General features: G+C 43.1%; 1 protein-coding gene across 1 annotated transcript in view; it reads left to right on the top strand.

The window, feature by feature from the left end:
- PTPN12 (protein tyrosine phosphatase non-receptor type 12) overlaps window positions 1–13,768 on the top strand; it is an 80,102-nt gene that overhangs the window by 26,639 nt on the left and 39,695 nt on the right. Inside the window, exons 2-3 of the mRNA XM_077264702.1 lie at window positions 3,407–3,515; window positions 13,021–13,097. Of these exons, the coding sequence (XP_077120817.1) occupies window positions 3,407–3,515; window positions 13,021–13,097 (186 nt within the window). The remainder of the gene's footprint in view (window positions 1–3,406; window positions 3,516–13,020; window positions 13,098–13,768) is intronic.

Below are 13,768 nucleotides of genomic sequence, written 5' to 3'. Positions count from 1 at the left end.
TCACACTTTGGCCACCAATGCAACAATGACCCCATGGCACAATGCAGAGTTCCTGGGCAACCAAAGATTTACATTATTTTGGTTCCAGCTAATAAATGTGCAATTTCTGTTTCTGAAAAGAACAATGTTCCCTTATACTATCTATGATGACTGCATGTTTTCCGAATCTCTGCTGCTGCATATACAACCCCTGGCAAAAATTATGGAATCACCGGCCTTGGAGGATGTTCATTCAGTTTTTTTATTTTGTAGAAAAAAAGCAGATCACAGACACGGCACAAAACTAAATTTTTTCAAATGGCAACTTTCTGGCTTTAAGAAACACTAAAAGAAATCAAGAACAAAAAATGTGGTAGTCAGTAATGGTCACTTTTTTTTTAACCAAGCATAGGGAAAATATTATGGAATCGCCCTGTAAATTTTCATACCCAAAAATAACACCTGCATCAAATTAGATCTGCTCGTTAGTCTGCATCTAAAAAGGAGTGATGACACCTTGGAGAGCTGTTGCACCAAGTGGACTGACATGAATCATGGCTCCAACACGAGAGATGTCAATTGAAACAAAGGAGAGGATTATCAAACTCTTAAAAAAGGTAAATCACACAATGTTGCAAAAGATGTTGGTTGTTGAGTCAGCTGTGTCTGTATTTGGTCCAGATTTTAAACATGGGAAGGTTGTTAAAGGCAAACATACTGGTAGACCAAGGAAGACATCAAAGCGTCAAGACCGGAAACTTAAAGCAATATGTCTCCAAAACAAATGAGGAACGAATGGGTGGAAACTGGAGTCAACGTATGTGACCGAACTGTAAGAAACCGCCTAAAGGAAATGGGATTTACATACAGAAAAGTTAAACGAAAGCCATCATTAGCACCGAAACAGGAAAAAAACAGGGTTACAATGGGCAAAGGAAAAGCAATCGTGGACTGTGGATGACTGGATGAAAGTCATATTCAATGATGAATCACGAATCTGTATTGGACAAGGTGATGATGCTGGAATTTTTGTTTGGTGCCATTCCAATGAGATTTATAAAGATGACTGCCTGAAGAGAACATGCACATTTCCAGTCATTGATGATATGGGGCTGCATGTCAGGTAAAGGCACTGGGGAGATGACTGTCATTACATCTTCAATAAATGCACAAGTTAATGTTGATATTTCGGACACTTTTCTTATCCCATCAATTGAAAGGATGTTTGGGGAAGATTAAATCATTTTTCAAGATAGTGCATCCTGCCATAGAGCAAAAACTGTGCAAACCATTCCTTGAAAAAAGACACATAAGGTCAATGTCATGGCCTGCAAATAGTCCGGATCTCAGTCCAAATGAAAATCTTTGGTGGAAGATGAAGAAAATGGTCCATGACAAGGCTCCATCCTGCAAAGGTGATCTGGTAACAGCAATCAGAGAAAGTTGGAGCCAGATTGATGAAGAGTACTGTTTGACACTCATTAAGTCCATGCCCCAGAGACTGCAAGCTGTTATAAAGCCAGAGGTGGTGCAACAAAATACTAGTGATGTGTTGGAGTGTTTTTTTTGTTTGTTTTTCATGATTCCATAATTTTTCCCCTATGCTTGGTTAAAAAATTAACCATTACTGACTACCAAAGTTTTTGTTCTTGATTTCTTTTAGAGTTTCTTAAAGCCAGAAAGTTGCCATTTGAAATGACTTTAGTTTTGTGCCATGTCTGTAATCTGCTATTTTTTTTCTACAAAATTAAACAACTGAATGAACATCCTCCAAGGCCGGTGAGTCCATAATTTTTGCCAGGGGTTGTATAGAGGGTTAACTGCTGTAGCAATAATCTGGCTTCCAGCCATGTAGCTGCACTAATGTACATCATCTCCAATGTCCCTGGTGATCCTTGGGTTTCATAGTAGCTGTGTGGTGCATAAATAATATCCTAGGTAATGATGGTAGTCCATGGTGCACAGAAACGCTACAGTTCCGCACAGTGATTTACAGTACAATGTACATCAATTGGCAAAAAAAAAAAAAAAAACAAAAAAAACACTAAAACTAATGGTGCGGAAAAATCCGCATGAAAACCGCTGCGGATCAAAAGTAGTAGTATGCTACTTCTTTTGTGCGGATCTGCAGCGTTTCTGACCCCTTCCATTACATAAATCCGCAGGGGTAAAAAACGCAGAAAATCCGCATCAATTCCGCAACAAAAATGCATAAAATCCGCACCTGCGTTTTCTGCCAGGAGATGCGGATTTTGTGCGGAAAATTCTGCACCCCAATCCGCAACGTGTGCACATAGCCTAATAGTTACTATGTGAACTACAAATGGCTTTAGGCTAAGTTTATACAGGGCGTTTTGCAGTTTTTTTTAATGCAAATTTTCAGTTATGTTTTACAGTACCAGCAAATTCTGAGATTTAGAAACCTCATGCACACACACTGTTTTGTCATCAGGATTTTGTGCTTTGCATGGTTTTTTTTTTTGCTCAGTGGAGTATGTCACTACTTTCAGCGTTGTTTTCAACATTTTTCACCCATTGAAATGAACAGGTGCTGAAAAAGCACACCAAAATTGCAGGTATCAGGTTTTGCTGCGTTTTTTTGTGCCATCCTGATTTTATAGAATTCTAAACTTTATCAGCATGCACAAGACAAATCTAGCATGCCAAAACCGCAGCAAAAAGCACGAGAAAACCATGCCTTTTTTCTATACATTCTTTCCTGCAAAGAGATCAGGTTTTGTTGCAGAAAGAAAACTTATTCTAGTGTGAACTTGCCCTTACGGTTTTCATTGGAGCTGATCTCCCATATCTGGCACTGGCCACTACACAGTGTGAAGGATCAGTGGTGTTCACTCTACATCAAGTTATCCCACCGGTGAGGGTGCCGAGGGTCAACCCACACTTACCTGCTATTGATAACCCATCTCATCGATCTCTTCTAGTTATCTGTTCAGCTGCTCAGTATAGTAGTGGGATAAGGCCTATTAATTGTATTCATTCATTAGATCCTTGCTAATTCTAGGCGGTATCTCTATACGTGCTCATACAGGGACGGCTACCAGTCAGTGAGCGACACCGCCAAATTTTCTCCCGTGGAGTCCATGGATTTTATTCCGTAGATTCAGATGTCAGAGCTCAGGCTGTGATGCCCAGACCGGCCGCTGGTCTCCTGGCCCGCGCGGCCCTTCTGTGCACTGATTGTGTTTCACAGACGTCTGAAAGTCTTTTCACAACTCTTTCCCGACCAAAACAAAGTTGGACGACATTTTCATGGGGACAGGTTCCCTTTCCAAACTAATGCATTCATTGTAACAGATTAGACTCGGTGCTTTTCATCATCCCATCTAATATACGATTTACCATGGTTTACTGTAGTAGAGGTTCTCTAATTTGCCAATAACACTGTATCCATGTCCTCTTTTTACAGAGATTAAGAAGGCTGTCCACAAAATACAGAACGGAGAAGATTTACCCGACAATCACTGGAGAAAAAGAAGAAAATGTCAAAAAGAACAGATATAAAGATATTCTGCCATGTAAGTGATTGTCCATTGTGTGTGAGACCCTTAATGTTCTGGTGCGGGTTCTCGGACTACAAATGGAAGTGGAGGCTGTACCATGGCTTAAATAAATGTTTCACTTTTGATAACTACACCTGGTTGGAGCGCTGTTCATCTACTCGAGTTTGTCTGGATATCCGGGATGGTTCCCTGGACATAGAACGGGCGCCCCATGAAGTGAGTGCTGTCAGTCCCTCTTCCTTTTATTTCCTACAAATGGAAGTGTGTCCATGCTCCGAAATCTGTCACCAGGTCGCTGCTTCTTAATCTCAGGGCAGCATGCGATGGTGACAGGGACCCTGAATCCTGCTCTGTGTCACTTATTGTGCCCTTGCTGTAGTCTTGATAATGTCCCTGTTATATTTGATAGGTTTTTCAGTGACGGTCTAGGACACACTATTGTCTGCCTGATATTAAATGAATATTTCCTTAATTCCCTTGGGTGGTCCATGATTGACAGCGGTCACACTAAGCGACACTGTAACCGATACCGTTGTCACCCTGTTCGTTCATGTAGAGCTAAAGTTAGTTATCTGGTCAACATGGCAGCTCTCCTTCCTGTCCTCTCTGGCCATTAATTAAAGGATACCGGACTGTACCTCTCACTGTGCAGAAAGATGCCAAACTAAGCTGTCTTTCTGAAAAGGATAAACTGTGATCTAGTAATAGTGACTAAAGGTTTATTTCCGTCAGGATGTGTTCAACATCTTTACATTGAAAGCAAATAAGAAATGAGGCCTGCATTGTGTAGTGTGATGGTGCACAGGGTCTGGTGCGGGAAAAGTAAGTGAAGACTGGCTTAGGCTCTGTTCACATCTGTGCTGTTTTTCGGTAATAAATGGAATTACTGTGACTGTCACTCGATGGGCATCGGGGGATGGCTGACAAAGTAGTCAGGCTCCTGGTAATGCAAGTGTGAGCTCAGACTCTGAAGCAAGTGTCATACTATACATACCATTAAGGGTAGGTGCCCACGATCGGGGCTTGCTGCAGGTTTGACGCTCCGTATTTATCCAGCATCCACATGTGACAGCATAGTGGATGGGGTTTCTAGAAATCCACTGTCCACTATGCATGCATCTGCAGATCACAAACGCTGCTACTTTCGGATTGTGGGCCTAACAATTTTGGGAAATTTTTGCAAATCTGTTTTGGTAACTCGGATTCAAATTTAACAATGTACTTGTGGTTCTTTCTATCCCTACTGTTCCCAATCAGGATGGGACTGAACGCTAAGTTTGTAGAGCGACAATCCAATTTTGGAGGGGTTCCGTCAAAGTAAAAAGTACTTTTAGTAGTTATCACAATGTAAAATAATGAAACATTGGCTTGGTGCACACTGCGCCCATGCACCTAGCCACTGTATGTATGGAAGCTTTCACAGACATGTACTGTAACCTCTCCATAGGCAGCCAGTCACCAGACGAAGGCTGAAAGTGTGCGCTCTGTCTGGCCCATTATGCCTCTGCAGATCATTTCACTTTCTAGGAAAGCGCAGCAGATTGCACTTTCTTATACATTTGGACACTTGCCATGCAGTAACAATTTCTTAACATTGGGTCCCTAGAGTGGACATCTGATGCCTGGGCGTCCATCCTGACAGTTCACGCTGTCAGACATGCTGCCTAAGGCTAGTTTCACACTACCGTTTTGAGGAGCTGCGGAGGGCTGCGGACTTCCTCCATGAAGCTCCGCCCTTGGCCGCACTTCCGCCTCTAGCTCCGCCTACTTCTGCATGTGGCCTGCGTACCTATCTTTAACATTAGGTACTACGCAGGTCGTGTGTCTGTATGCGGATGCTTCAGCATGTGTCGTTTTGATGATGCGGCGAAAAAAATAAATTGCTACCAGCTGCGTCAAAACGACGCATGCGGAAGCATCCGCATACAGCCGCACGACCTGCGTACCTAATGTTAAAGATAGGTACGCAAGTCACATGCAGAAGTAGGCGGAGCTAGCGGCGGAGGTGAGGCCGAGGGCGGGGCTTCACGGAGGAAGTCTGCAGCTCCTCGAAACGCTAATGTGAAACTGGCCTAAGCCTATGTAACACAATAGTGTGGATCAAAACCAGGGAAGGAGGTTTTACCCCCCATTATTGTGTTGGCATCTGATGAGGGGTTTGGTGCACTCAGACTATGGTCTAAGCCAGCCCCCTTCTCAGATCTTCTACAACAACTTTGACATTTAATTTTTTTACATTTTGACAACTGAAGAACTGTTGTTCTCCTTGGACAACACAGCTCAACATTTTACAACTGAGAGGGGAAAATCTCCATCCAGTTGCAAAAATGGCAGCGCTAGCCATGCTTGGCTGTTCTGTATAGCCCCGTCCGTTATACAAATAAATAGGACCTTAGTGAGCCAAAAATCCCAATTTGTAAGAGGGTTATAAAAACAGCCTAGTTTAGTTGTGCTGGTGCGATTCTGTAGCCTCCAACCAGCGCCTGGATGGCGTGCTTCCCCTCTGAGCCGTGAAGATCTGTGTTGGGAATACTTCATGTTACACAACAGTATAGACTGTCAAATTCGATTCTTGCATTACTAAGTCTTCATATAGCCGCCCTAAGCCTTGTGTCCTGAAAAAAATGCACTGCCAGGGATTTATGTGATACATTGTGACTATAACTGGTTGCTTTACATAAATATTAAATGCTGGAGCTCCACCTTTACTAGGGTATTATAAAATGGTGTCTCTGTAAAGGGACTGTCAGCAAAAATGACTGTTCAAACCAAGCACAGGCACTCGGTGCACCCTTGGTGTGACTAAACCGTTCTGTGTAACTTCCCACTTACTTATTGTCCATCGATCTCCACCTCCCTATTGATTGACAGCTCTGGCTGTGCAGTAGCCAATAGAGGGTGGAGATAAATGGAAAGTAAGTAGATGGGAAGGTGCGCCGAGCATCTGTGCTTGGTTTGTACAGTCATTTACAGCCATTTGCTCTTGGACTGCCTTCAGAGCCCAGAATCTTCTCTTAAAGGAAAGGTGCCGCATTTTATTTTTTGTATTAAAAATAATTGTTTATATAAACAATTATTTTTCATACAAACTTCCTTTTTTTAACTTTAACATTTTTTTTATTATTAATTTTTTTTAAGCCACTGGGCGCCGCCATTTTGCTTTGCAGGAGTGTAAGTGAAGCTTCACGTCACTTACACTCTGCATTTACGGCAGCCCAGGGCATAGAGATCTGCGGTCGGGAGCCGACTCTATAGCTTGCATTATAAGCTGCTTTCTGCTGTCTGGCCACGCCCCCTGAGCCGTCCTGCACAGCAGAGGCAGGAGACCAACGCCATCTTCCTGGAGCTCACACTGCAGCTGTGAGCTCCAGCTACCAGGATAATCGCAGGAGCCCTGCAGCTATAGGAGGAGGAGGAGAAGACCAAGGAGGGGAGGGAGAAAGGACTCAGCAGGGAGCCGTAAGTATCAGTGGGGAGGGGGAGAGGGAATCTATTCCTATCACTTGTGGTGCTGACTCTGAGCAGTGTATCTCCTCCCATGTGTGTTACTGTCTGCTGAGCTGTGTATCTAATCCTCTCCTGTGTGATACTGACTGAGCTGTGTATCTAATCCTCTCCTGTGTGATGCCGTCTGCTGAGCCATGTATCTAATCCTATCCTATGTGATACTGTGCTGAGCCTTGTATCTAATCCTACCCTGTGTGATACTGTCTGAGCTGTGTATCTAATCCTCTCCTGTGTGATAGTCTGCTGAGCCATGTATCTAATCCTATCCTGTGATACTGACTGCTGAGCCATGTATCTAATCCTTTCCTGTGTGATACTGTGCTGAGCTGTGTATCTAATCCTCTCCTGTGTGATACTGTCTGCTGAACCATGCATCTAATCCTATCCTGTGTGATACTGTGCTGAGCCTTGTATCTAATCCTACCCTGTGTGATACTGTGCTGAGCCATGTATTTAATCCTCTACTGTGGGATACTGTGTGCTGAGCCATGTATCTAATCCTATCCTGTGTGATACTGACTGAGCTGTGTATCTAATCCTCTCCTGTGTGATGCCGTCTGCTGAGCCATGTATCTAATCCTATCCTATGTGATACTGTGCTGAGCCTTGTATCTAATCCTATCCTGTATGATACTGACTGAGCTGTGTATCTAATCCTCTCCTATGCAGTCCACTCCCCCGTTATGTGTGATCTATATGGCGGCGTTCTGTGAGAAGTATATGGCGGTACTATGTGATGTATATGGTGGTATTATGTGTGATCTATATGGCGATATGTGAGAACACTGGTGGTATTATGTGAGATCTATATGGCGGTATTATGTGTGCTCTATATGGCAGTATTATGTGTGCTCTATATGGCGGTATTATGTGTGCTCTATATGGTGGTATTATGTGAGATCTATATGGCGGTATGCTCTATATGGCGGTATTATGTGTGCTCTATATGGCGGTATTATGTGTGCTCTATATGGCAGTATTATGTGTGCTCTATATGGCAGTATTGTGTGCTCTATATGGCAGTATTATGTGAGATCTATATGGCGTCGTTATGTGAGAAGTATATGGCGGTACTATGTGATGTATATGGCGGTACTATGTGATGTATATGGCGGTATTATGTTTGATATATATGGCGGTATTATGTGTGATCTATATGGCGATATGTGAGAACACTGGTGGTATTATGTGAGATCTATATGACGGAATTGTGTGAAGTATATTGTGGTATTGTGTGCTCTGTATTATGTGTGCTCTATATGGCGGTATTATGTGTGCTCTATATGGCGGTATTGTGTGTGCTCTATATGGCGGTATTATGTGTGCTCTATATGGCGGTATTATGTGTGCTCTATATGGCGGTATTATGGGAGATCTATATGGCGGTATGCTCTATATGGCGGTATTATGTGTGCTCTATATGGTGGTATTATGTGTGCTCTATATGGCGGTATTATGTGAGAACACTCTGGCGTCGTTATTTGCGATGGTATTATGTGAGAACTATAGGACAGTATTATGTGTGCTCTATACGGCGGTATTATGAGTGATCTATATGGCGGTATTATGTGTGCTCTATATGGCAGTATTATGTGTGCTCTATATGGCGGTATTATGTGTGCTCTATATGGTGGTATTATGTGAGATCTATATGGCGGTATGCTCTATATGGCGGTATTGTGTGCTCTATATGGCGGTATTATGTGTGCTCTATATGGCAGTATTATGTGTGCTCTATATGGCAGTATTATGTGTGCTCTATATGGCAGTATTATGTGAGATCTATATGGCGTCGTTATGTGAGAAGTATATGGCGGTACTATGTGATGTATATGGCGGTATTATGTTTGATATATATGGCGGTATTATGTGTGATCTATATGGCGGTATTATGTGAGATCTATATGGCGGTATGCTCTATATGGCTGTATTGTGTGCCCTATATGGCGGTATTATGTGTGCTCTATATGGCAGTATTATGTGTGCTCTATATGGCAGTATTATGTGAGATCTATATGGCGTCGTTATGTGAGAAGTATATGGCGGTACTATGTAATGTATATGGCGGTATTATGTTTGATATATATGGCGGTATTATGTGTGATCTATATGGCGATATGTGAGAACACTGGTGGTATTATGTGAGATCTATATGACGGAATTGTGTGAAGTATATTGTGGTATTGTGTGCTCGGTATTATGTGTGCTCTATATGGCGGTATTATGTGTGCTCTATATGGCGGTATTATGTGTGCTCTATATGGCGGTATTATGTGAGATCTATATGGCGGTATGCTCTATATGGCGGTATTATGTGTGCTCTATATGGCGGTATTGTGTGCTCTATATGGCGGTATTATGTGAGAACACTGGCGTCGTTATTTGCGATGGTATTATGTGAGAACTATAGGACAGTATTGTGTGTGCTCTATACGGCGGTATTATGAGTGATCTATATGGCGGTATTATGTGAGAACACTATGGAAGTATTATCTGCAGAAAGAGGACCAAATCTAGGGTGGTTCCGGTTGAGCAGCTGCACGCGGGTCTGGGGTAATAGAGGGGGCAGCATGACCTCCAGTTAGGTGCCTTCAGGGGAGGGCTGGTAAGGCAGCTGAAGAGAGGGGTCTCATGTTTATCGTTACTATATGGCTACATTTCCTTCCCAGCATCACCCCGGACTGCGCCTGTCACCTCGCTTTCACACATCGCCAGGACAGGATCTGAGGAGGGGAATGGGGTCTTTGCATGCAAAGCCTGGATCAGAACAGGCCATCAATCAGCAGAAATGTTTCCTGGATTTCTGAGGAGACGGTCCATCCATGTGTATAAAAGACAGCGCTCTATGTACAATCCCTGGCTGCTCTGCGCACCAAACAGGGTGCCCCCCATAGACCAGCACACTGCTCTCCTGAAATACTCTGTGCTGCTGTCATCCTGCTCCCTCCACCATATATCTCCCAGAATCCTTGCTGCCTGCCATCTTCGGTGACTGTCTACTTGTCAGTATAACTTTGCAGTCACCAACAAAATGGCTGCTCACTGGGTTCCTGAATCCTCTCATCCCCTAGCAAACACCAGAAGGGGAGGAGAGGAGTGACATCACACCCATGTCAGCAGACTCTGCCCATAATTACTGCAGTGCAGTAATGTGAGCTAGTTGTACATTAGGTTTTTGTCAAATTTCATTAGCTGCTCCCCCTAGTGTTTAAAAGTGGAAATGCCAAACCTTTTAAAATTATTTTTCATATTTTACTAAATTAAAAACAAATGATAATATTTTTTAAGAAAATGTAAACATTAATTCTTTACATTTTTTCAATCGCTGGAAAATTTTTTTTTTTTGATGGCACCTTCCCTTTAAGGCCTCATTCACACTGCAGTTTTCACGTATGATTGCTACCCATATTTCTCATGGATGGCACGCATACGTGTGATAGTCTATAGGGCAAAATCAGACATGTCCTATATGGATCCTAGTGTCGGATCAAACTCTGCAAAGTATATGGCTCTGTGAAAAAATTGAACAGCACTCAGATGCTGTCTGTGCTGCCCGTCTTTCACTGACTGGGTTTCTCCACTTTTCTGTAATTTTGTATTTTTTTTTTTGATTATCTTGCATCTTTTTTTCATTTCTTTCTCGTACGAGAACTTCAGAATGAGGCCTTGATATAATATTGCCAAGCCCAATTTTCAGGGCACATGGCTATTTGAAGTCTGCCTCCTGGGTCTGTGTGTCAGTAAGGGAGCGGGAAGCTCTTAGCCTGATACTGTGCTCTCTGCATGTTCTCATTCCCACTCCTGATGGCGGAGGATCTGGCCATGCTTTTTCTACTATAGGCTGAGATCAGCTGTTGCACATCTACCTTCTGTAACTGATGGGGACGTTGGTGGACTCTGATATTTACTGGCATCTGGGCCATGAAGAATTATCTTTTAGTTGTAATAATGATGTAGACATTTGTGTATGTGCCCATATACACACGGCACAATCATGAGCTTTTCTTTTTAGCCGCCTTCTGCCTGGGTCTGACCCTAATCTGCAAACTTAAAATTAAGTAAAAGTGTTACTGTTTGATGCAAAATTACATTAAAGGGAATCTCTCCATAAGATCAACCCTCCTAAGCAGTCTATATGGGCATGTAGGTCATAGAAAGTAGAATAAAACAGTACCTTGATATCTGCCATCCAATGTCTTATTCCAGAAAAGTCCACATTTTTCTTGCCCCAATATATTTAAGGGTAGCGGTACCTCCTGGTCAACTCCCCTCCCCCAAATATGCTACTGGGGTCCATCAACCTTGGATGTTGAGCTGTGTACAAAATGCCTGTGTGGGAGTGTTTTCTTATATGTAAATGAGGTATTAAGAACTATGGCTTGGACACTAATCCGCACAAGACTCTGCCTCCAGAGCTGCTTATAAATGATCGGGGAGTCACCAGTGTGACATGTAATTAACACCGAGCAGTAGAACTAAACTGTTTCCTTACAAACACATTTGCTGCAGATCTCTCAGCTCTGCTGCATAGTAACACTGGCTGCCTGCGAGATGGAAGCTGAGAAGAGCCTGCAGTGAGAGCAGGAGAGCAGAGAGCTGCCATCACACTGGTAACGATCACGCATCACACTAGTAACTCCCCTTCATGTAAAATAAGCTCTGGAGGCAGAGTTATCTTCCAGGCAGTGTCCTCACCTGAGCCTGGAATAGGTCACTTACATATAAGAAATAACATTGATCTCTCTGGAATAAGACATCAAGATATCATTCAGCTTCCTATGACCTACATGCCCATATAGACGGCTAGGAGGGTTGATCCTACTGACAGATTCCCTATAAGGTGTAATTTTTAGTATGGGATTAGATGCCTACTTTTAGACAATGTGGTGTTTTAGGCTATGTGCACATGTTGCTGAATTGCCGTGGAAATTTCCGCAGCAATTCCGCAACTCCCTGCCGCTGGTAAAACGCACGCGGAATTGGCATGCGTATTCCCGCTAAACACTAGCGTTTAGCTTGCAGAATGCTGGCGTTTTCCAAGCGATCTGTAGCATCGCTTGGAAAACTGATTGACAGGTTGGTCACACTTGTCAAACATAGTGTTTGACAAGTGTGACCAACTTTTTACTATTGATGCTGCATAGGCAGCATCAATAGTAAAAAGATATATTGTTAAAAATAATAATTGTGATATTCTCACTTTCCGGCGGCCCCTGCAGCTTTCCCGATCCTTGCGATGCTCCCGGCAACACCCGTTCCCAGTGATGCCTCGCGACAATGACCCCAGATGATGTAGCATCAGGCGAGACCGCTACGTCATCACAGGTCATTGCCGCAAGGCATCGCTGGGAACGGGAGCTGCCGGGAGCATCGCTAAGGCCTGGGCTGGATCTGGGGGCTGCCAGAAGGTGAGTATATAACTATTTTATATTTTAGTTCTTTTTTTTTTTTTTTTTTTTTTTTAACAGGGATATGGTTCCCTGGGCCTGGAGGAGAGTCTCCTCTCCTCCACACCCGGGTACCATCCACACATGATCTGCTTACTTTGCGCATGGTGGGCATAGCCCCATGTGGGAAGTAAGCGGATCAGTGCATTCCTATGTGTGCGGAATTGCCTCGATTCCGTACAAAGAATGAGCTTGCTGCGTATTTTTCCGTGATGCGATTCTGCCGAGGAAACATAAGCGCCATTAGCACAGCATTGAGGAATCCCATTGAATTCAATGGGTTGTGTTGTGTATGCGTTTTCAGCGTGTTTTCGCTGTGCAAAAACGCATGCAATCAGCAACGCGTGCACATAGCCTTAATGTGTTTGTTTGATCATTCAGGTTTAGTTTTGTGTTTTTAAAGTATAACCATTGTGCTGTCAGTGACGGGGTTAAATAGGAGTCCATCAGTATCTGGAACAGCCCTGGCTCCTGTAATTGAAGGGGAAGGAGATACCATATCCATCATATTTGAATATTTCTCTTCCTCTGTGCTAACACTGTAATCCTTGTTATCACTCCCACAGTTGACCACAGTAGAGTTAAACTTGCACTGAAAATTCCACCTCATGAATCTGACTACATCAATGCAAATTTTATCAAGGTAAGCCATGTCCGTGTAGCCTTGGTGCACACAATGTTATGGTATATGCTGATCATCTCGACATGCGCTCCATTAGGAGAAAACGAGGGCAGCCGCCGGTCACTGGCGGGATCAGCTCTGCTTGGTTTGTACCATGTGTAACCGCACATAGGTGATACTATAGGGAAATGCAAATGGCACATGTGGGAGTAATACGTGAGCGTCTATTGTGTGTACACAGAACTAGGAGCGTGTAAAGTTCAGTGTTATGGCATCTGCCCTCCATTAGTGGCCGAGCACCAGAATTGAAGTCTGTCTCCTGATCCATCACTTGAAAGACCCCATCAGTGCCTGGCATTGGGGTCTGTTGGGTATGTCTTGGTGAATATGTTAAACTTAAATGGCATCTGTTCCCATACTTTACAATGCAAACTGCATCTATTAATAAATGGATCTCGTAGACCTTAGGCGGGTGTACTTACTTTGATAATCATGTCAGAATGGCTGTATATTTTTTTCCAACTTTTCCTTCCTGATATTAAAATTAGCTTTTTGAGTCCAGCTAATGTTAATATCAGGATTGTATATCCATTTTGACATAGATTTTAAGTTACTAAACCAGCCTCGTCAGGTCTAAGATTTATTTGTTAGCGGACCCTGTTTGTATTGTAAAAGCTTGTTACAGATCTGCT

This window comes from Ranitomeya variabilis, chromosome 5, assembly GCF_051348905.1.
Source record: "Ranitomeya variabilis isolate aRanVar5 chromosome 5, aRanVar5.hap1, whole genome shotgun sequence".
Classification (NCBI taxonomy): Eukaryota; Metazoa; Chordata; class Amphibia; order Anura; family Dendrobatidae; genus Ranitomeya; species Ranitomeya variabilis.
The sequence above is the reverse complement of the archived record's forward strand: the minus strand, read 5'-3'. Positions and strand labels throughout refer to the sequence as shown.